We start from the raw sequence: 20468 nt of genomic DNA, 5'->3' as shown, positions 1-20468 counted from the left end.
GAACGGGCCAGGAGGACCCGAAGTGACGTGAAGCCCCTTATCGGAGCGCGGAGGGCACCCCATTCCCGCACCCGGGGCCGCGTGCCTGCTCCCGCACCGGGGGCTCCAGGTCTCAGGGAAGCCTAGTGCTCCAGCCGCAGCTGGGGTATTCCGGACCCAAGCTGCTTCGAAGTTCCCGGTGTTGCCCCCGCCCCTTCCCTCCGCCTTCTTCCCTCCTCCCGGTGCCGGAAGCGGCCGGGCCATATCGGACCACTCCAAATAAGGCGCTGCCCAAATAAGGTTTGTTCCGGCGGGGGATCCTTCCTGCTCCTTATATGGCGTTTCCGGGTCGCTGCTTGAGGCGCCCTCGCTCCCTCCCTCCTCCCGAGTTCCAAGCCCAGAGCCCGAGCGCGTGCTGGGAGCGGAGCGATCAGGGGGCAGCACGCGGGGCGCACGGCCGCTCAGGCGGCTCCCCGGCGGGAACTGAGCTGGGGAAGCCCGGGCCCGGGACGGGGGCGAAGGCAAGCCCGGCCGGGACTTTGCCAGCGTCATCGAGGGCCTGCCCGCCCACCTCTGGGACCGTGGGAGCGAGCCGGGAGGGGAGGGGTGGAGCTGCTGGGCGGTCTAGGGCAGAGGCCGCCCAGGAGAGGCGGGGCCTTGACCTCAGGTCTCGGCTAATGGTAGGGTGTCTTTCCTGGCGTCTTTCCTGGGGAAACTGAGGCTGGGAAGTTCTGGCTCCATAGTTCCTGGTCCCTGTGCTTAGCGATGGGCTTCCTGCTTCTCCGCCACCTGCCAGTGGGACGGGGCTATCTGGGCCTGAGGATCCCTCTGCGCCCCCAAGAACCGAAAAGCTGTTCCCTGATCCCTGCAGGGGAAGAGTCCACCTCTGGGGAGCAGGATGAGAGAACCTGATTGCCCTGGGAGAAAGCTGAATCCTATTCTCGCCACTGGCTGATGGTTCTTGTGGTGGTGGCGGGCGGGCGGCAGGCCTTCGCCAGCCTTATCCAGTCCAGGTGGAGGAGCGGCGCATCCTGCGGGAATCTAAAGAGGGGGCTTCCCTATGGGAAGTCTGAGACCCCAAGCTTGGCGCGACGATAGAGACCAGCTTAACGAGTCGGTACTGCCCCCTGGAGGGCTCTCCTCCAGCTCCACTCCCCGGCCCCCAGCGGGGCGGGTTTTTCTGCCGCCCGCTCGCTCCCCCTCCCGGCAACTGTGCCTGGCACGGAGCCAGGCCGGGGGGGAGCTTTAGACGCAGTGAGCGCGAACTGAGCAAGCGCCGCAGCCCGGGCTCTCCCTGCAGTCCCCCGGGAGCCGCCACCGCCGAGGCGCCCAGACTCGTACACCCCCACTCCGCAAGCCAGAGCCAGGGCCAGGGCCAGGGCGGGGGCGGGATGGGGAGAAGACGATTCCTCCGGGTCTCCTGGGAGCGGGGACGCGAACAGGGAAGCCCTCTCCGTACCACCCCCCCACCCCCCCACCCCCGGCGCAGTTAAATGCCCATCCCAAAGGGAACAGGGATTCCGAGAAGGGAAGGCTCCGCTCTTGCTCTGAATTCAGTGGAGGTGCTGTTTTTCTAAATTTGAAAAGAAAGCCGAAAATACGTGTATGGAAGGAGGGTGCTAATGACACCGGGAGGGTTGAATGGGGGGCGTAACTCTCATCCCTCTGTATTGCCTTCCCCGCTTATAAAAATGACTTCAGGAATCCAGCAATGAACCAGGAATCTCTTGTCTCTGGGTTCTAGGTCCGGGCTCCCCATCCCAAGCCGTGATTGGGGCGGGGAACCCCACTCCCACTGTCACCCAAGTTGGTATTCCCAGCAGGGGTGATGCTCCTCTCGAGGCCTCCTGCAGGGCAGGAAGGGCAGGCCAGACAGGATGCGATGGTCCCGTGTGGGAATGCCCATTTTGCCACTCCCTGGTGGGTATCTTAGCCAAGCGTTTTGTACCTTGCTTTCTTCAACTGTAAAATGGAGTTAACAATACCACATGGAAGGATTGTTGTGAAGACTGAAACTTACATGGAGTGCCATCTGTGAAATCCCAAAGCACAGTGCCCGGCTTTGCAGCTGGCATTCAATAAACAGCATTTGTTGTTATTTTCAGGGGGCTTTGAACTGACAGGGTCACTCAAAGGTCACTCACCCATCCTCAGCCTCCAAGCAAACCCTAGTGTCCCTTTTCTGAAAAGTTGCTCTGAGAAGGTGAAACATTCCTGTTCTAACACAGGAGACACTGTCCTTAAGAACTGACTCAAGGCCTTCTTGCTGCAGTAGAGCATCATTTCCTAGAGCAATTTTTCAACTTTGTGCAGCAGAATCACCTTGGAGCTCTGGAAAAGAAAGGCTTTTCTCTGGACCAACTGATTCACAATCTTCAGGGGAGTGGGAACCTGAGCTTGTGAGCATGAGAACTGAGCAGGCACCACAGGCTGGACTCCCTGTGCTGTCCCTGGGGAGCCACCCAGACTCCAGGTTAGCACTCCAGGGCTAGCCAGTTCTCCCACTATTCTAATGTGCAGGCTGACCTAAGGTATCTAGGAAATCCTTGTAGTCTACATCTTTTGTTTGCCTGCCCATCAATTCCCCTTTCTTTTCATATCTACCCCCACCCAGCAATTTCTTTTGGACAGCCTCCTTTCCCCCGATCCATGTGGTTGGGGGAAGATGACTCCACCTTGGATCTGGGAGTGGGAATGTAACCTATGCCCAGCCTGTTGGAGCACTGCATCTCCCTAGCTGAGGTTGGTTGATTCAGGGATGGGCACATGACCCAAACCAGGGCAATGAGACTTTTGGATTCCTGAAGTCATTCTGGGACTTTTGCTGGAACTCTTGAAAAGAGAAATTCTCTTTCCCTTGATGGTACTAAGCCAGTGAAATGCAAACCAGTCTTCCCATCAGCCTGGAGAGCCTGCCCGAGAATGAAGCCAATGCAAAGGAAGTCAGAGAGAAGTAATCCACAGAAAGGGGGTAAGTCCCTGGATTCAGCCTGTGTTTTCTAGTTATATAAACCAATGAATTCTTTTCAATTTAATCCAGCTTGAGTTCAGTTTCTGTTACTCACAACCCAACAAGATCTGATTAGTATACCCATTATCATCACAACAAAAAAACTTCTCTGAGAACTTACTGAATTCTGTGTTACAAGGGAGCGAAGAATAGGAAGCAGCCCCATTAGCCACCAAAAGCCTGTGACTCTAAGAGACAAAAGGGATAAGAGGAGGGAGAGATTCCAGGGGGCTGGGTTGATGGAGAGGTTCTGTAGGAAGAGGAACATGACCTTAGAGGTAAGGAAGTAAGAGGCTGGTTCAGGACAGTGGGAGAGGGCTGGTGTGAGGGGATGGTTGGGAGGGCCCATGTATGGTCCGTTTGGGCAAAATGAGGCTGGGAGATGGGCTGAAGTGGAAAGAGTTCCTTTTGGGAAGTAGTAGCGGTTATAGTTGAATAAAGCATTAGAATTTCTTTTGAAAAAGGTGTATTGGCCATCTGCTTGTATCAGGCACTGTGCTAAGTACTAGGGAGACTGCAGAAAGAAGGCAGAGGTGGCTTTGCCCTCATGGAAAATACCACTCAGTGGGAAATAAACAGCTAAGCAAATAAAAAGGATAATTTCAGTTTATGGTAAGTGTGAAATAAAGGAAACAAGCAAGGGGTGAATTACAGGGGCTGGGATGATGGCAGGGAAAAGGTCATATTCGGTGAGGTGCAGGAAGGCATCTCAGAGGAGGTGACATTTATGCCGAGATAGAAAGGATGAGAGGGAACTAGTTCTGTGTGGAGGCGTGTGGTGTGTGAGGAAAGCATTCTAGACAGAGGGGACAGCTGTGCAAAGGCCTTGGGAGGGAAAGAGCTCCAGTCGTGATCAGTGTAGACCTCAGACTAAGGTGCAGGCAGTAAGAAGGTTTAGGGCACCAGCTGTACCCCTCCACCCTCCCTCTCCCTTGTTCTGTCCTCTACAGCTCATACGAGAAAAAAGGAAAAAGTGGCATTTGGAAGGCAGCTTCTGCCTAGGAACAATAAGAGGAAGTGAGCCCAAAGCCCTTTCGTGCTGCCCAGACTTTAGAGTGCCCTGTGATGGGACAACCAGTGAGCAGGGAGGAAATAGGAGGGCCTCAAAGCCTCCCCCCTTTCTTAGTTTGCTGGGGCTGCCATAACAAAGTCCCACAACCTGGGTGTCTTAAAACAACAGATATTTATTGTTCTGGGGGTTAGAGCTCTGAAATCAAGGTCCCAGAAGGGCCATGCTCTACCTGAAACCTGTAGGGGAGAATCTGTTCTTGCATCTTCTAGCTTCTGGCAGTCCTTGGCGTTCTTTGGCTGGTAGATGCATCCCTCCATCCTCTGCCTCCATTTCTGCAAGGTCTTCTTTCTTGTCTCCATTGTCACATGGCCCTCTCCCCTGTCTCTGTCTGTGTCCAATTCACCCCTTCTTATTACGATTCCTTTTGTGTTGGATTAGGTCCCTCTCAAATCCAGTTTGGCCTCATTTAAACTAGTCACATCTGGTGAGACCCTATTTCTAAATTAAGGTCACATGCATGAAACTGGGGTTAGGATATGAACTTATCTTTCTTGGGGACACAATTCAACCTGTAACATCCCCAGATACAGTTGTGCTGCTGGCCTGACTTCTCAGCAGCTGGGACCGGGGCCCCTGAGTCATTCCCGCTCTCCTCCGGTCTGCCTTCTGGCCAGTGGCACACTTCTGTTTGCTGTGACTGGGGGACATGGAGAGGGGAACATGGTGAAGGGAATTGGCCTCTCACAAAGAGCAAAATCTCAGTTTGGGCTTGTGAGCACCAGCAACCCAGATGAAATAACAGGTGTGGGGCCTGAAGAAAACCAAGTTGGGGGTAAGGAAGGCTCTGGGCTGCTCCTGCATCCTGGCCTGGGTGCCTACCAGGCCTCAAGGGGTGCATAGGGATGAGCCTGGGGCTCTCAGGTCTTGCCGGCCTGGTGACTGGTGCCAGGAATCCTGGGAGAGGCGAGAGCCCTCGGAGGGTCTGCAGGTCTGAGCTGCTGTTGGCACTCAGACTCTCCTGGCAAAGAGGAGAGGAGGAGAAGGCAGAGGTGAGACAAGATCTGAGTTTGGCCATGGTACCTGAGGCTCTCAGAGACAGCCAGAGGGAACTATCCAGGTCTCGGACACCCAACCCAAGGCTGAGCAGGCTGCAGCTCTCAGAGGAAAATAAGCCTTTTTTTTTTTTTTTCCATTGCTGCTTCCTCCTCCTCAGCCCGAGCCACGTCAGCACCCACATGTGCTGCTCAGGCCGTGGTTTGCCATGGCTGTGGCTGGCCCGGGGCTCAGGAAGTGACTCGGGCCCTGTCTGGGGTGCCTGTCACACTTTCCGTTGGCTGACGGGCTCCACCGGAAACATGGAGGTCCTGGAGTGGGTCTGGGGGCAGCTCTCCTCCTACCCCAGGGGGTTATTGAGGGGTGAGAAGAAACCTAAGAGGCCAGGCCTGTGTGGGACATAAGGGGTGCCGAGAGGGCGGGGAGAGAGAGACTGACTGACGGTAGAGCCCAGAGGCAGGCGGAAGCTGCGGGAGAGAGCATTGCAGCGTGTTGAAGTGTCAGAACCATCACATCGAATCCAATTACAGACAGGAAATTCAGGGCCAGAGCGGAGCCTGAGTCCTTGGACAGGTGGAGAAGGGCCCTCTCAGAGTGATGCTGGGGCCTGAAGCAGAGGGGGACCCCTGGGTTCTGAAGACGGTGCCTGGCGTGCTCTGGGCGGTCGGTCCAGGGGCTACAGGGAGGAGACCATGGCGGGATTGGCTGCAGGTGGGGGGGTTTTCCTGAAAGAGGAGGGTCTGGGCTGCTGTCCTCTGAGTCTGCCTGAGGAGCCTTGTGCCAGAGAGAGGGAGGTAGGCCAAAGGTGGGAGACACTGGGGCACAATATTTTGGGGAGAGGGCAAAGACAGTCCTCAAGAGGGTTTGTTAAGGAAAGAGTGAGTGGGTGGCGGTCAGTGAACACTTAGGGGTCTCCGGGTCCTTACTGCCCCAGAGTGCTCTGGAGAGGAAGAAAGAGGCTGCTGTCCTTGAACATCAGGCCCTCTGCCCTAAGCTGGGCTGCCTCTCTCCCAGGCCTGGGTCTCACAGGACCCTGGGCTCAGAGGACAGTCTAGTCTGTGGCTTCTTTGCTCCCCCCACCCCCAGCTGAGTGTGCAGCAAAGCTGGCTGCAGAAATCTCTGGAAGCTCGTTGGGCAGGCAGAGGGAGAGGAGCGTTACATAAGAGCCCACTGATGTGCAGGAAGCAGAGAGCAGCCTTTAGATGAGAAAGGCAGCATTTCCATCCAGCCCAGAAAGGCAGGAATAGCATCGGCAGTTATTTCTGGCCCCTTACCACCACCCAGCGCTGGGGCTGCTCAGCTTCTGGGTAGGTGAGCTTGGGCTCTGCACACGTGGTGGTGGGTAGAAGAGGGAGGGAGCAGGCAGCTCCTGGGGTTCCCCGACTCTAGCACTGGTCCCCCTTCCCCCCTCCTGCCACACAACAGATGCAAAAAAATAACATTAATGGTATCAGTGATGCTTGTTTCTTCTGATTCTCCTTAATCTCTTGAGTAAATTCTCTTACCGCCCCCCACCATAGACCCATTACTGTGTGTCAGGCTCTGAGCTAAATGCTTGACAGCATCATCACATTTAGCCCTCATGATGCCTTTTGAGGTAAAGTACATTCTCACGCCAAGTTCACTGGTGAGGAAGGAAATAGGCTCAGAGAGGGCAGGTAACTTGCTCAAGGTCACATAGCCAGTCACTGGTGGAGCCAGGATTCCAAACCACAGTCTGTCTTCAGACTCCTGCAGCTGAACCCCCAATTCATACCAAGAGCTGTTCTCTGAGAATCCAACAAGGCTTTCACTCTGCAAGGGTTCTTAAGTAGAATAGGGAAGACAGACATGTCAACAGATCATTTCAATTCATTCATCTGTTATTCATCAAACAGCAACTATGCTCTAGCATTAAAAATACAAAGAGACAAATAAAAAATAAATTAAAGAAAGATACAAAGAAAAGAGGGTACCTCCCCTTTTGGAGCTCAGAGATAGATAAGTAGATGAGCAGTTATGACACAGTGTGATCCGTGCTACAATGCGGGAAGCACAACGCCTGTGGGAACCCCGCATCCAGCTCCCAGAGCAAGGAAATGGTTCCCAGGCAGTCAGGGAGCCAGCTTGCCATTTATAAGTAATTGTAGGAAGCTAGGTCAGGGAGGGCTGGTGGTGAGACCAGGAGAAAGCATACGATTGGGGCACATCCAGCACCCACTATCACACAGACTCCCTTCAGGGGCCTGTCACAGGCAGAAAGACAGTGAGAAAACTGATTCCCAAATCTAATGGCTGGGGGCTTGGCCCAAAGGATGATCCTCTTTCTCTTGGTACAGTGGCGATAGGGTGGTTGGGGAGACTGGAGTGGAGGTCCTCTTTTGTTGCCTCCTCCAGCCACTGCCCTGCCCACTACATCCACAGGTGAGCCTTGTTTTAGGGTAAAGTCAAAATGAGTGACTGAACCCAAAACCAGGAGGAAGAGCTTCCATCTAGGATATCGCATTGAAGAGCAGTGATAAGAGGGAGGGAGAATTAGCTCCCGTTCCTAGGAACATCGGCAGTGGGGTCTTCACTCCACTCTGGGCAGAGGCAGGACTTTGGTGCCCATTGGCAGGCAAAAGGATGGGGTCTTTGGAACTTCTAGGACCCAGTTTCTCCTCTGTTCCAGCTTCAGGGAGGGTCATTGTGACAGGACAATGGTATCTTCAAGCTGATGTTGGACTATGTTTGTATTCATCATTCAGAGAGAATGACCTCCAGCTACTGTAATAGGGATTAAAGTCAGATTTAAGAAGAACTTCCTGGGTTCCTCTATATCCGTGAGCTAAGTGGCAGCATCTCCCTCTCTGGATATTTTTAAGAACCAGAGACTTCTCTGCTCCCCCCCAAACTCCCCCTCCCCACAAGACTGGAGCAATGCCTAGAATTGCTGAGTTGTCTAGGAAAGAGGATTTAGGGGTCACCCAGGGGTAATAACTCTGGGGTGGTTTATTTTTAGGAGCTGGAGGGTGGGCATGGGACTATCTTCTCTTGGATCTTGGGTACATTTGACCCCACCCCCTGTCCCCAGACCTAACTTTTTTCTTTCTCTGGCAGCATCCAAGCTGTCTCACTTTTTCTCTCCTCAGCTAAATCAGGAGTGTGAAGCTGCTCTTCCTCTCGATTTAGCTTTTGAATTAAAGTGAGAACTGAATGTGGCTGGAAAGCTGACTCCCATCTGTGTGTGTGAGAGAGAGAGAGAAAGGGAGAGTGAGCTAGCACGGGCACCTGCTGGGGGAATTAGAGCAAGGGAGGCTGATCTGGGCACCTCCTGTTTAGAGCAGACACCCAATCTCAGGTGTGGGCAAACGGCTCAGCAGAGAGACGCTGAGGTTTGAAGTTTGGTGTTTTTCCAGGAGTGGAAAAATGCTGCAGGGGCATCATTCAAACAATACACAAAAATGTGCTGAGTGTTTGTTGTGTGCCAGGCCCTGTGCTTAGATGCTGCGGAAACAGTGGTGAACTGGGAGGGTCTGTTGCCTCCTCCCTTAGATTAGCAAACAGGTAATGACCACACTGGGCGAAGTGTGCTGTCAGGGGGAAGGACAAGGGGCTAGAGGGGCCTGGAGGGGACAGCTGATAGTTGAGTCTAGGGCAGTGGCAGCACATCCAAGCTTGAAGCCCAGGCAGGAGCTGACCAGGTGAAGTGGGAGGGGCGGAGTGCTTGGGGCAGAAAGAGACTGGAGTGGGCATGACTTCTGCAAAGAAGGGAACTGGTACACAGTGAGTGGGCTTGAGAGGGCTCAAGATCTTCCATTGCCTCCTTCTACTCTCCACCCCCTTCTTCCTTCTTCCAGGGAAGAAGGACCCGGACCAGGGAAGTCTGGAAGCATGCAAGTCCCTTATGTTCAGACTTCAAATAGTCAAGGTGGGTGCAGGGAGGTGGGCACAGGCCAGGTCTCTGTCTCCTTGTGCACCAACATCTTAGAAAGCTGGACCTGCCAGGACCAAGATGGAAGAGAAGACATAGGATTTGCATCAAGGGAAACAAAAATATCAGGAAGGGTCTCTGCTTGGTTTAGCTTACCCCATCCTTCCCCAGGAAGCTGCCCCATCTGCCCAGGCAAGGGGGCTGGCTGAGATGATCTCTTGACAACTCTTCCTATTCTTAGTTGATGGGGCTGAATCGTGATTCTGGCTGAGATGGGAACAGGTAAAAATTTTGGCAAAGACAGACCCACTGCTGGTGGAGGCAGGAAAGGACTTTTTTGGGGATCATGCATTTCCTTGCCAGCCCTCGAATTCCCCAAATGACAGGCACAGCTAAGGGATGCTTGTGTTAAAGTTTCCATCAATATTTCAGGCAGCATTACTTATTGATCGCTCATCTGGCTGGGACAAAAGGAGAGGGTAATTTATAGGAGGTGCAGGGTAGTCGGGTCAGTTTGGGGAAGAGGTCAGGGAAGGGTGAGGTGTTGAGAAGCCCCACCCCCAGTCCTTACAAACTTACTCTCAGACTCCAGGGTTTGGGATCTTAGAGTTTTGTCTTTTCTTTCAACCCCACGGTAACCCAGTAAGGGCTGTAAATAGGGAAAGGGGTGGGGGTGGGGGGCAGGGAAACGTGTGACAGGCCTGTCGCTGCCACGGTGGCCGTCAGGGAAGCCATATCCAGGGACACTCGCAGTTGTGTGAGCTTCCCTCTCTTTGGGCCAAACCTTGGCCTCCGAGTTCCCTACCCCTGGGCCTTGTGGGTCCCTCTCCCTACCTGCCCATGAAATCAGCTCCAGCAGCCTGTCTGGATGCCATTTCAGAATCCCCTGGTTTGTCCCTTGGGCTGCAGTGCCCTCCCAGGGTCAGCCTGACAATTTCTTGGCTCCTGGGAGGACGCTGGAACCTCATCCCAAGGGGTGCCTGCCTTCTGGATCCCACATTCTCCCGTGGGAAATGTGCAGGGTTATCACAAAGGCTGGGCTTAGGAAGCTGGGAACAATGGCTTGAGAATTCACAGCTCTCCTGTCCACCCATCAGATATGTTTTCTTCATTTCTGCTGCAAAGAGTGGAGCATGAGGTGCTCTGCAAACCAAACTGCCTGTGGATGCAGACTGGATGCAGGCATGGGGGATTTCCACATTAGAAGGGAGCTGCGCCACCTCGTGGGCTTTTGTTCGCACTGCAGGCATCCCTCCCACACAGAGCTGCCTCCAGCCTAGATCTGGGAGATGCTCTCAGGCAAGACTAAATGAGGCCGCTGCTGCCTGGCTTAGAGGACTCAAGGCAGCCCCTCCTCCAATCAGGCCTGTCCCAGCTCATTGAGGGAAAGACTTGGGGAACAGGAGGGGAGGTGATCATGTGGGACCAAACAGTGGGACCAAACCGGAGAAGATTGCAACAGGAGGGATTGACATTAAAGAGGGAGCTTGAGACATTTTGTTCTTTAAGGATCTTTGTGTCGCTCCTGGAAACCGCTAGGGCCCCTGGCTCGGAAACATCCTCTTCCTATTATCCTGGATGCCACAGACATATAGACCAGGGCTCAGGGCCTCCAGAGCCCCTTCCTCCTTTGCTCACCCTGCTTCTCTCCAGGCTGTGCAAGGCTGGTCTCAGGTCTGCTGATCAGAGCAGGGGCTGGCACAGGCTGGAGCTGCTGGCTTTCCTCTGAAGTCACAGCCTGGAAATCCCATTTTAAACAGGTTCTCTGTGTGTGGGGCCCCCACAAGAAAGGGAAGGGGAGCAGCTCCAGACCTGAAGCCGTCATAGTCAGAGATCTCATGCCTGGAGGGCTGTGCAGTGTCCCTGAGGATGCCTGGCCATGGGACATAGGGTTAGACCCCAGCCCCAAAGCCAAAACCTCTTGATGCCTCCTGGGGACCCAGCCAGTGATCAAGCCCACCCCAACTGCACCCTGTACATTGCTCTGACCTTACACTTCTGTTTGAACATCTCTTCCCCACTCCCCTGTCCTGGAGAGACCTACTGAGGCAGAGAGGAGAGGGCAGGTTGTCCTAGCAAATGAGGAGACCCAGAGATGTCCCACCAGCCTTCTTCAAGGAGCATTTCCACCCATTATTTTTGGCACCCTCCACCTCTCTCCTCCCTTGTACCACAGGGGTCAAGCCCTGTGCCCAGAGTTCTAGAAGCCCTGAACATGTCCATGGTAATGGACCAAGGAGCCTGGAAATGTGAGCATGTTTCTGTTAACATCGAGAAACCCAGATGTGAATGCAGAACCAGTGAGATCTGGCAGTAACTTCCTTAGCCATCAGTCACCGTGGGTGCAAGCATGTATATGAGTGTGAGCACATGTGGGTATGTATGTGCATGTGTATGTGTGTGTGTACATGTGAATGTAAGTGATACATAACAAATGGGATTTGGGTTAGAGAGGGCCTAACCAGCTTTCCTGGCCATGTGGTAGCTGTTGGCAGGGGACTGCAGCATCTCACTCTCTGGGGATCTTTCTAGAACAAGGGAGCCTCTTCCCTGAGTTTTACCCCAGCACTTTCCTCTTTCTTCTAATAGTAAAGTGGGCCACATTTCTTAAAGGCTAACAGTGAAAGGAAAAACCTTCAGAGGGCCTGTTTGACAGGAGGCTTCCAGGGAAGATGAAAGGGCCAGCGCATACCCTGCCCCCACCACAACCTCAGTTCAGGAAACTCGGCTAGCTTGGCTTGAGTGGGACTGGAGAACATGCCCTTGTGAATCCAGGGCAGGGAGAGGAAAGTATGGTGCGGGGGCATTTTGCCAACCATTGGGCCCAAAGCCTGGGTCCAAATCACCGCTCATCTCCATCCACTCCATGCCCTGCCTCCTCCATTGTCCATCCAGGAAGCTGAGCTGCTGTTTCTCTGTTCCCTTTTCCCTCCCTCTCTACTCTTTTCCTTTCTTTGTCTCTCTGCAGTTTCTATCTCTGCTCCTCTGCCATCCTTCCCCTTCTCAGTTCAGGCCTCCCAGAATCTCATTCCCAATCAGCTCTGTTTCTTGGCTCTTGGGGGCTGTGGCTCTACTTCCCAAGGGCTCAGACCCCATCCCTGCAGCCTTCTTCATTCTTCTCTCCTCCACCATAGCCCAGCAATTCAGGGCTCAATGCCTCCCTGTCCTGGTGTCCCCCTGGGCTTGTTTCTTTGGTTCCCTGTCTCCTTTGTCTGTCCCCAGGAGCCATGGGCTGGTTCGTCTCTGCCTCTTCCCTCATTCTACCGGTCTCTTCCGCTCAGGTTCTCTGGTTCACCCCCTACCCTACCCCTGATTGTTTCTTGGCCTTTCTAGGAACTGTGGGACTACCCAATCCCCCAGAGCTGCCCAGCAGTTCCATATCCCATCCTCTTCCCTCAGGGCCTCCTCAGGGATTTTGCACCCAGAACCTATACTTGGTACTTTCGGTAGGGTAGCAGAAGGTTCACTAGGGAGGGGATTTCAGGGTGGGAATCTAAGGGACAAGATTATGTTTGGTGAATGGGGCCCTTGGCTCTTCTTGACTTAAATCCTGGCCCCTCATAGGCCCTTGGCTCTATCTTAAACCCTCAAACCATTTTTTCAGACTTAACCAACCCAAGTCTATCTGTTACCTTGGAGATCAGAGCTTCTAGCTTCTGGGGTTCACCCAGTCTGACCTGTGTCCTCATCCCTCCTCTGCCAACAGCTGGGCCCTGCTTCTTACTAGAGTTTCTTTCCAAATGTGGATTGGGTGGGAGGAAAACAAAATATAGAGGCCACAAGAAATGAGGTGCCAGAGTTTGGTTTATTGGCTCATCCAGTTCCAAAGGTCCAATGGGCACCCTTTCCATGGAATTTGGAATCCCCTTGGCTCCTTAATTTCTTTTTCTTCCTCATGTGTTCATCTTGGCCCTGACTGAAGCAATGGCAGAAGATGGGGTTGGGTGTGAGGGGAAGGCTGGGCTCTCACAGGGTCTGTTCACAGACGGCCCAGTCTGCTTGGCACAGGAAGGGGGATCAGAGGGAGGGCAGGATGGGCCCCCAGGTGAGGAGAGGAGCCAGCTCAGCAGGGGCCCCGACAGTGGGCAGGGCAGGAATGGGGTGAGGGGAGAAGGGATCCAGTGCTGAAGAGGTGAGAGGCCTTCAGAGCCCTGTTCTCTCATAGGCTGGGGTCCAGTGAAGCTCAGGAATTAGGAGGGAGGGCTGAGAAGGGGGAAGGGGACCAGCTGGGAGGCTGAGCGTGGGGGGAAGTGACTGCTGGAAGGAAAGTCCTTTACGCAAGCTACCCCAAGCCCTAGACACGAAAGATAGGCACAGAAAATCACATACACACTCCCATGGAATGCCCACCTCTTTTTCCTAGTGGGAACATGTAGTAGACAGTCCTACCCAATGCCCAGGAAAAGAGCCCCAGCTGCAGCAGCTCCGACATTTAAGCACATACAAAGCCCCCTGTCCTCCACTCACAGCTGGAGCCTGGAGTCCCCTGTGCCCAGGTTGCCCAACAGCTTCCCCTCTCACTCCCTTTCTCCCAGGTGCCTTACAGCCTACCCTTGGTCCATCTGGGCTGCATCACCCGCCACTCAGGGGAGCAATGGGGGCACGATAGGACCTCAGAGAAGGGAATGGCCATGGTCTTCAGCAAGGCACCGGGTGGGCAGGGGTAGGGCTGGAGCGGGGAGAATACGGTTCAGGCTCCTCACGTGGTTCAGTCCTCAGCCCTTGATTCAGCCTCTACCCTCAACCCCACCTCAGGGGCTCCCTCCTCTTCTCCAAGTCCCTTCCAGAGGCGGGCACCAGAAATGGGGCACAGGTGTGGGTCAGGAGCTGGGGCTGGGGCTGGGGCTGAGGCTTCCTCCTTGCCCTGCAAGCCTGTGGGAGGGTGGGGGGCCTCAAGCTGAGTCGCCCCCACCAGAGGCCTTCTTCTTGGGCCGGGTCTTCAGTGTCTTGGAAGCCAGTGGCTGTGGTAAGGAGGAAGGAAAGAAGAGGCCTCAGCCTGGAGCTGCCCTCCTACTCCATTTTCCCAAGCTCTGGCCCGTGTTCTCACCTCAGCCTTGGTCACTTTTTTGATAGATTTGACCCTTTTCGGGGCCTTGTCCCCCATGTCATCCTCAGAGGTCTCTGTCCGGGTTTCTGCTTGGTTTGTGTTGGACCTTAAACTCAGGGCAGGGTCATCACCTGTTTGGCAGGAAAAGAAGGGAGAAGAACCGTCCAGGTGTCTCTCTCACACGTTCTGGCCCTCTCAGCCCCCACCCCAGCCTGGGCCCTGCTCCTACCTAAGTCCTCAATGGTGTCCAGGAGGCTGCCAGGGCTGGCTCGGAGGCGGCCATCGGGCCCTTGCAGAGGCAGGGCGTCCTCATCCCGGATAAGGGTCAGGTCCTGCATGCTGAAGCTTCGGAGCTTCTCTGACAGCACCCCCTGGCCCTAGGGTCACCCCCACGCACCGGAGCACCGGGGGAAGGGGCGGGGTGGAGATAGAGGTCACCGTGGCGCTGGGAGCAGTCACGGGGCTCAGGGCTTTAACTACACCGTCTTCACCCAGCCCGACAACATGTGCCGAGAGGTTGGCGCCCTTTCCTCCTTGTTTATAGAGAAGGACACTTGCTGAGAGAGTGGCAATGACTTACTCAAGGTCACACCCCTGGAGAGTGGTAGAGCCAGGACTTGAACCCTGAGCTGGGTAAGCCCAAAGCCTCCCCACCCCTGAGGACGTGTGTGTGTGTGTGTGTGTGTGTGCGCGCACGCGCGTGCAGGGGCTGAGGTGAACATGGGGGGCCCCGGGTCTGTCCCCATCTCACCTTGGCAGCGGCGGTGACTGCGGCATTGGCAGCCAGGTTCAGGCCCCTCTTGCCCACCCTCATCATGGTCTCATAGCTCTTGTCTCGGGCCTGTGTGATGTATTCGTCAATCTCCTGAGAGGTGGGATGGGAAGGAGATGATGGAGGGCCTTGCTGGGGGGGGCCCTCCCCTACCCTTGTTCACACTGGACCACAGCACTACCCGTTGCAGGAGGCCAGGGCCCTGCCAGGTCACTTCAGGCCCTGGGCACCAACAGGGAAAGCCAGGAAAGTTTGTGGCTGCAGGTGCTGGGGCTGCTCTGGCCTAAGGCTGGCTGGGAAGTAAGGCAGGAGTGGGGTCAAACCTTCTCCTTGTTGGACAGTGTTGGGTGCACGAACTTGCGGTAGAGCACACTGGAGCCCTTGGTGTAAGGTGACAGCAGCCATATCACAAAGGCGATCTTGAGTTCAAAGTAGAAGGGGAACCTGTTGGGGGACAGAGGCAAGTGACGGAGCCTGGGGCAAGGAGTCAGTGCACTGGGTGGGGTCCTTCCCTGGCTCCTGGGATCCTAGGGGACTGGGAGGCCCAGCTGACTGTAGGAAGATGAGATGACCCCAGAAGGAATTCCCCTTGGCAGCTGTCCTTGCCCCTCCTCTCTCACTCTTACAAAATGCATCCCCACCCTCCATCCCAGAGAGGACTGGGGATCCTCTAGCAGTGCTCTGGAGCCCACCCCTCGCTGCCATGACACACCCCTGCTTTTAGGGATTGCTCTCCATTCCCCACAGCTCCTTCCCCTCAGGCCACAAACATCTTCAGGTCTCCTACCTCCTCACAAAGCCTTCATCCAGGCTCTCTTCTTTGCTTGTGTCAAGAGGTATCTGCACTCAGTATCCTCCACTTTTAACCTGTTACTCTTTCTAACCTGACTCTACTCTCCTTCTGCCAAAACTATTTTTATCAGAGGTCACTAGGCCCTTGTAATTTACAGATAAAGTGATCTTTTGTCCTCTACCCCCTCTGTGAAACTCTTTTCTCTTGACTTCCAGTGTACTATGCTAGGCTAGTCCTCTTTCAAAAAGTATTTGCTCATTGAATAAACATATTTCAGCTCCTTGTGTCAATTTCCAGATGATTAAAACGTAATCCCTGTCTAAAGTGCTCATACATAGTCTAGTAGTGCCTGGAAAAATGCCTTTGAAATATAAGCATCTGAGGTTCATGGGATTGAATTATATCCCGAGTTTGCAAACAGGGAAACTGAGGCTGAGAGAGCTGTGACCTGCCCAAGCTCACAGCAAGTGAGGCAGAAACAAGTATCCTCAATCCCATTGTGGTGCTTTGGCTGTCACTAGAAAGAAATGTGGGGGGTCTGTCTGTTCTGCTGATCAAGCTGGTCCTAGGGGGGACAACCAGGACTCCATGGGAAGGTGGGGGGGGGGAGCTCTGCCCTGGGTCTCCATCTTCCATTTGGGTGGCTGGAGTAGGGGGGAGTCAGGACCTCACCAGGACCTCACCAGGAGAGCACGATATCTGTGAGTGTCTCAGCCGTGGTGAAGAAGGCAAAGACGATCCAGTACATCATCCATTTCACCTGAGGGTGCAGAGGGCAGCATTTGCTAGGACCTGGGGCTGAGGGGCCAGGTCTTAACTCTGCCTGCTGATTATGCCAGGGCTGGGTGAAAACACATCCAGGATCCCCCTCTGCCTGCCAACTAAGTTGGGGGTCTTGTGGGGAAGGTATACCTGGGACCTCATTTGACCCAGGGTTTCGGTGGCTGGCAGCATTGGTGCAAAGTCACCCCATCTTAATGTGACCCACTGTCCTTCCCTCCCTGTGTCATTGTGGATTGGGTGGCAGATAAAAAGCGTCATCACTCACATATTCCTTCACGTTTTTTGTCTTCACGGCCTTGTAGGAAGAGTAGGCTGGGTACAGGGTGCCAAAGATGAGCCTAGGGAGGCAGACATGGTTACTGGGCCCCTTGGCCAGGGGCATTGGCCTCTCCCCCCCAGCTCTGCATCTGTCCCTGGATAGGTAAGGGGAGCAGGGACAGAATTCCAGAGTGCCACATTAGTTGGATTGAAGAACTCTGGTGAGGGGTTAAGGGCAAAGCAGCCAAGACTCTGGTGATATGCATGGGCGGAAGCCCGAGCCAGCTGAGTGATGCTCCCTCCACCTTTATTATTCAGTGTTTTCCAGCCCCCAAGGCACAGTAAGGGGACAGAGGGTCTGATGTGATCCCTTCAGTCAAGCTCCTTGGTTATGCATGGGGGTCTGGTCACTGTCATGGGGGTGTCTTCCTTTTCCAGGCATGATACTCATTTATACCCATCTGCCCTTACCCTGCACCTCCCTGTCTCAGAGCCAGGGTGGGCAGGGCCAGCTCTGCTAGGGAACCTGACACTGTTTAACAGGGCACTCTGCCTGGCAGTTAGAGGCACCACTGTGGCCCTGGGGACCAGAGGGCACAGGGGCAGGAGGCCCTGGGAGGGACAAGGAGGTTTGTTCCCCTGTGTAAACACCCTTGGGACTAGACTCAGGGGAGGGCCCTGGGCTTGTGGTCCTGGTGATCCCATTACAGATCGCAGACAAGACACAGACAAGGTGAGGGAGTGGGAAGACCGATGCCCCTCAGGGAGCTTGTCTGGGCAAGAGAGAAGCAGCCACCCTGAAGGCAGGACGGAAGTATGAGGTGCCTGGCTTCCCTCTGGGGTGGGCTGGGGGTGAGGAACAATGATGGCAGGACACAGGCGTGTGGCAGCACTGAATGGGGAGGAGGCAACAGGGGGCCTGCTGGGTTGTCAGTTCCCCATGGTGGAGGCCGAAGGGCAGAGTCCTGGGCTAGGACAGGGATTGGCTCCGAGGCCCAGGGGATGCTCCTGTCAGGTTCAGCCAGTTAAGTATGGATGTGGCCTGTTTTCACATGGAACCATCTGATTGAGGCAGAACACTTTCAAACTGTGCAAATAGCATGGGTGTGTGTGGAGGGGCTCCCTCCAGGAGCCTGGGTGGGGAGTGACGGGGGCATACCTCTATGCTGTGGCTGGCAGCCTGGAATGAAGGCTGCCTGGCATCCTCCCTCCAGTGGCTTTCACAATCTCAAGCTGAGCACACATCCTCTCCCAGTCACCTCCCACACTTTGTCCTCCAAGCATCTCAGCTTCCTGATAGATATCCAGATATTCAGACATCCTCCCTCAGGGCCGATTGGCCTTGGGGCATGTGTCCTCATCATCTCCATTCCCTTGACAATGGGGGGAAGGGAGAGGGAAATGGGCCCTTTGGGGAAGCCAAGGGGGCTGGCTATGGCTCTTAGCTAGAAGGGGTCAGTGAAAGTGACCTGCTCCCCACTCTTTTCTATTGCGCATTTTCCCCCAGGGAGATGAGGGCTCGGGTCTAGGGTCTGAGGGGCTCTTCCAGCTCAGACCTGCTAGGTGGGGGAAGGGACATGCCCACCTCCCGTTATAAATCAAGCCATGCCGCTCAGCCGCTAGGATGGGGGAGGGTGCAGGAGGAGGGTGGTCTATGGGGAAATTAAAAATAAAAGGGGTGGGTGAGGTTCCTGGGAAGCCAGGCCTTCCAGGCCCCCCTCAATACTGCCTCCTCCAGTCAGTCCTGGATCCCACAGCTCTCCCTCTGGGGACCCCAAACAGGGACGTAGTGGGGAGTCAGGTGACAGCTGTATGAAGCCTCGGAGTATTCCATCCCGGTCTTTAATCTCTTCCCCCTCCCCGGATCACTAGTCCCCATCACCCAGAACCCCCCAAAAGCCTCCCCTACCGGGCCGCGCCCCGTCGACACCGCACTCACACTACCAGGCGGGAGATGATCCAGGACACCATGGCGGGGCCCGGCGGGGCGCTGGGTGGGGACCCGAGCCGGGCTGAGGATGCGGCTGCCCGAGGTCGGGCGGCGGCGGCAACAGAAGCCGCAGTAGCAGCAGCAGTAGCAGCAGCAGCCGCCGCGGGTGCAGCGGAGCGCGGAGCCGCCGCCGTTAAAGGGGAGGTCCCTACCGCAGCGGCTTGCCGTGGGCGGTGGCGGTTCTTAAAGGGGAGGCCGCCGTAGCGCGGCGCGCCCCCCTGCACCTGCAGTCGCTGGGCATGCGCCTTTGACCCTCAGTCAGTGCCGTTTTCCACCTTTCTTGGGCCCCAAACCCTGGGCTGAGGTCCTCCAAAGCCTTCATGACATCAGCCCCAGCCCACCTCCTGCCCCGGCCACACCAGGCTGAAAGGCTTTAACACCCCAGGAAGAATTAAAGCTGTGATTTATTATAGAGTGCTTACCGTGTGCCAGGCTCTGTGCTAAAGAGCTTTACATGTATTTCAGTGAATACTTAAGACTGCCCCATAAGGCAGAGATTATAATTACCCTCATTTTGAGAATAAGGAAATGGGAAGCAAAGGTTGGTTTATTAATTTGTCCAGGGTCACAAAACCACTAAGTCATGCTGCTAAGATATGAACCCAGGAAATCTACTTTAAACAGGCTACTTCCCTCCTTCCCATCCAATTCCTGACTAGCAAACCCTTCCCCCATCACAGGATGCAAAAAGACACCCATCCACCCCACCCCTTCTCAATAATCAGTAATCACCCCAACTGGAAAAGGGCCTTTCCCCCCTCCCACCATCTGTTTCTTTAGGTTGGTAGTTCCTAACCTTTGCAGGGGAACAGGCTCTAGTGCTTACAAGGTGGACACCCCACACCGGCAAGGGAGGAGCCAGACTTCTCTTCAAACAGGGCTCGGAGAGAAGTGGGGTCCAGGTCAGATATGGGCCCAGTGGCTCCAGCTCCAACCCCATCAGCAAACACTGGCTGCAGCAGATGCCCTAATTCTGAAGACATCTATATTGAGAATGTAGGCTGCCGGCCTCATTTTCACCAAAGCAACCACACTCCAGCCTTCCCCCTACCTGCCACTCTACTGTTCTGTTTTCCTGTTCCATTTCAATGCCTCAGCATTCCTCTGCCCTTTATGTTGAAGTCAATCCTGGTGACCACAGCATCACCCCGAGGCTATCCAGGCTGAAAAGACATGCTCAGAGCTCTGTATTTCAAAGAGTTATGGTCCTATTCAAATGCAGTATCTGAACCACACAATGGTCTATGTCCACTCTAATAAAATATTTCCAGGCTCAAACACTTAGGAATATATTTCCAACAGGCTCCAGAGAAGCAGCCTCTGATAAACTCTCTTGCTATTCTTTACAACTTCCTCTCCAAAAGGCCTTTTCTAATTACAATGCAGTCTGTTCTCAGCCTCAAGCCATATTAACTGCCACTGGAAAAATAAAATAAATAAATAATAAATCCCATTTGGGCCTTCTCCCACCAACTCTGAGGTAGATTTTGGATGTTTCATATGTGAGCAGCCAGGCCTCCTGCTTTGAGGAGCCCCACCAATGACTGCCCAAAACCTTGTTCAGGCCACATACTATGGCCCTTTCCCCCAAACTCTGCCCCAGGAAGGTAGGACCCCACCTTTCCTACTCCCATCACAAAGGATAAACCATGGGAAAACCCCCCTCTCTTCCCAACCTCTAACACATGTGGCCTCTTCCCCTGATCCTTACCCTGACACTTCTCCCAGACGAACACAAGTTCTGCAATCAAAGAGTAGTAATCAGGTACACCAAGGTACTGAAAATCCGGACATGAACCATCCCTCACTTACAGCCCTGCCCTCAACCAGGCCTTGACTTTAGAAGGGCTGGCGCAGGAAGAATTTAGTCCACTCCAAA

General features: G+C 54.5%; 1 protein-coding gene across 3 annotated transcripts; it reads right to left on the bottom strand.

Moving 5' to 3' along the window:
• Positions 1 to 12732: 12732 nt before the first annotated feature.
• REEP2 (receptor accessory protein 2) lies at positions 12733 to 18720 on the bottom strand. Of its 3 annotated transcripts, none has more exons than XM_037801296.1 (8): positions 18539 to 18720; positions 16607 to 16679; positions 16242 to 16318; positions 15089 to 15209; positions 14745 to 14858; positions 14223 to 14364; positions 13994 to 14124; positions 12733 to 13907 (listed from the first exon to the last, which is right to left on the bottom strand). In XM_037801296.1, exons 1-8 carry the CDS (start codon positions 18568 to 18570, stop codon positions 13839 to 13841), a joined length of 759 nt encoding a protein of 252 aa, XP_037657224.1. In that variant the 5' UTR covers positions 18571 to 18720; the 3' UTR covers positions 12733 to 13838. The 3 variants fall into 3 exon arrangements, with proteins under 3 accessions (XP_037657224.1, XP_037657222.1, XP_037657225.1); XM_037801294.1 differs by having other exon boundaries at positions 14223 to 14370; positions 18539 to 18717; XM_037801297.1 differs by having other exon boundaries at positions 14223 to 14370; positions 18509 to 18659.
• Between the last annotated feature and the right edge of the window lie 1748 nt (positions 18721 to 20468).

This window comes from Choloepus didactylus, chromosome 13, assembly GCF_015220235.1.
Source record: "Choloepus didactylus isolate mChoDid1 chromosome 13, mChoDid1.pri, whole genome shotgun sequence".
Classification (NCBI taxonomy): Eukaryota; Metazoa; Chordata; class Mammalia; order Pilosa; family Megalonychidae; genus Choloepus; species Choloepus didactylus.
Note: the sequence above shows the minus strand (reverse complement) of the source record. Positions and strands in the feature narration are given on the sequence as shown.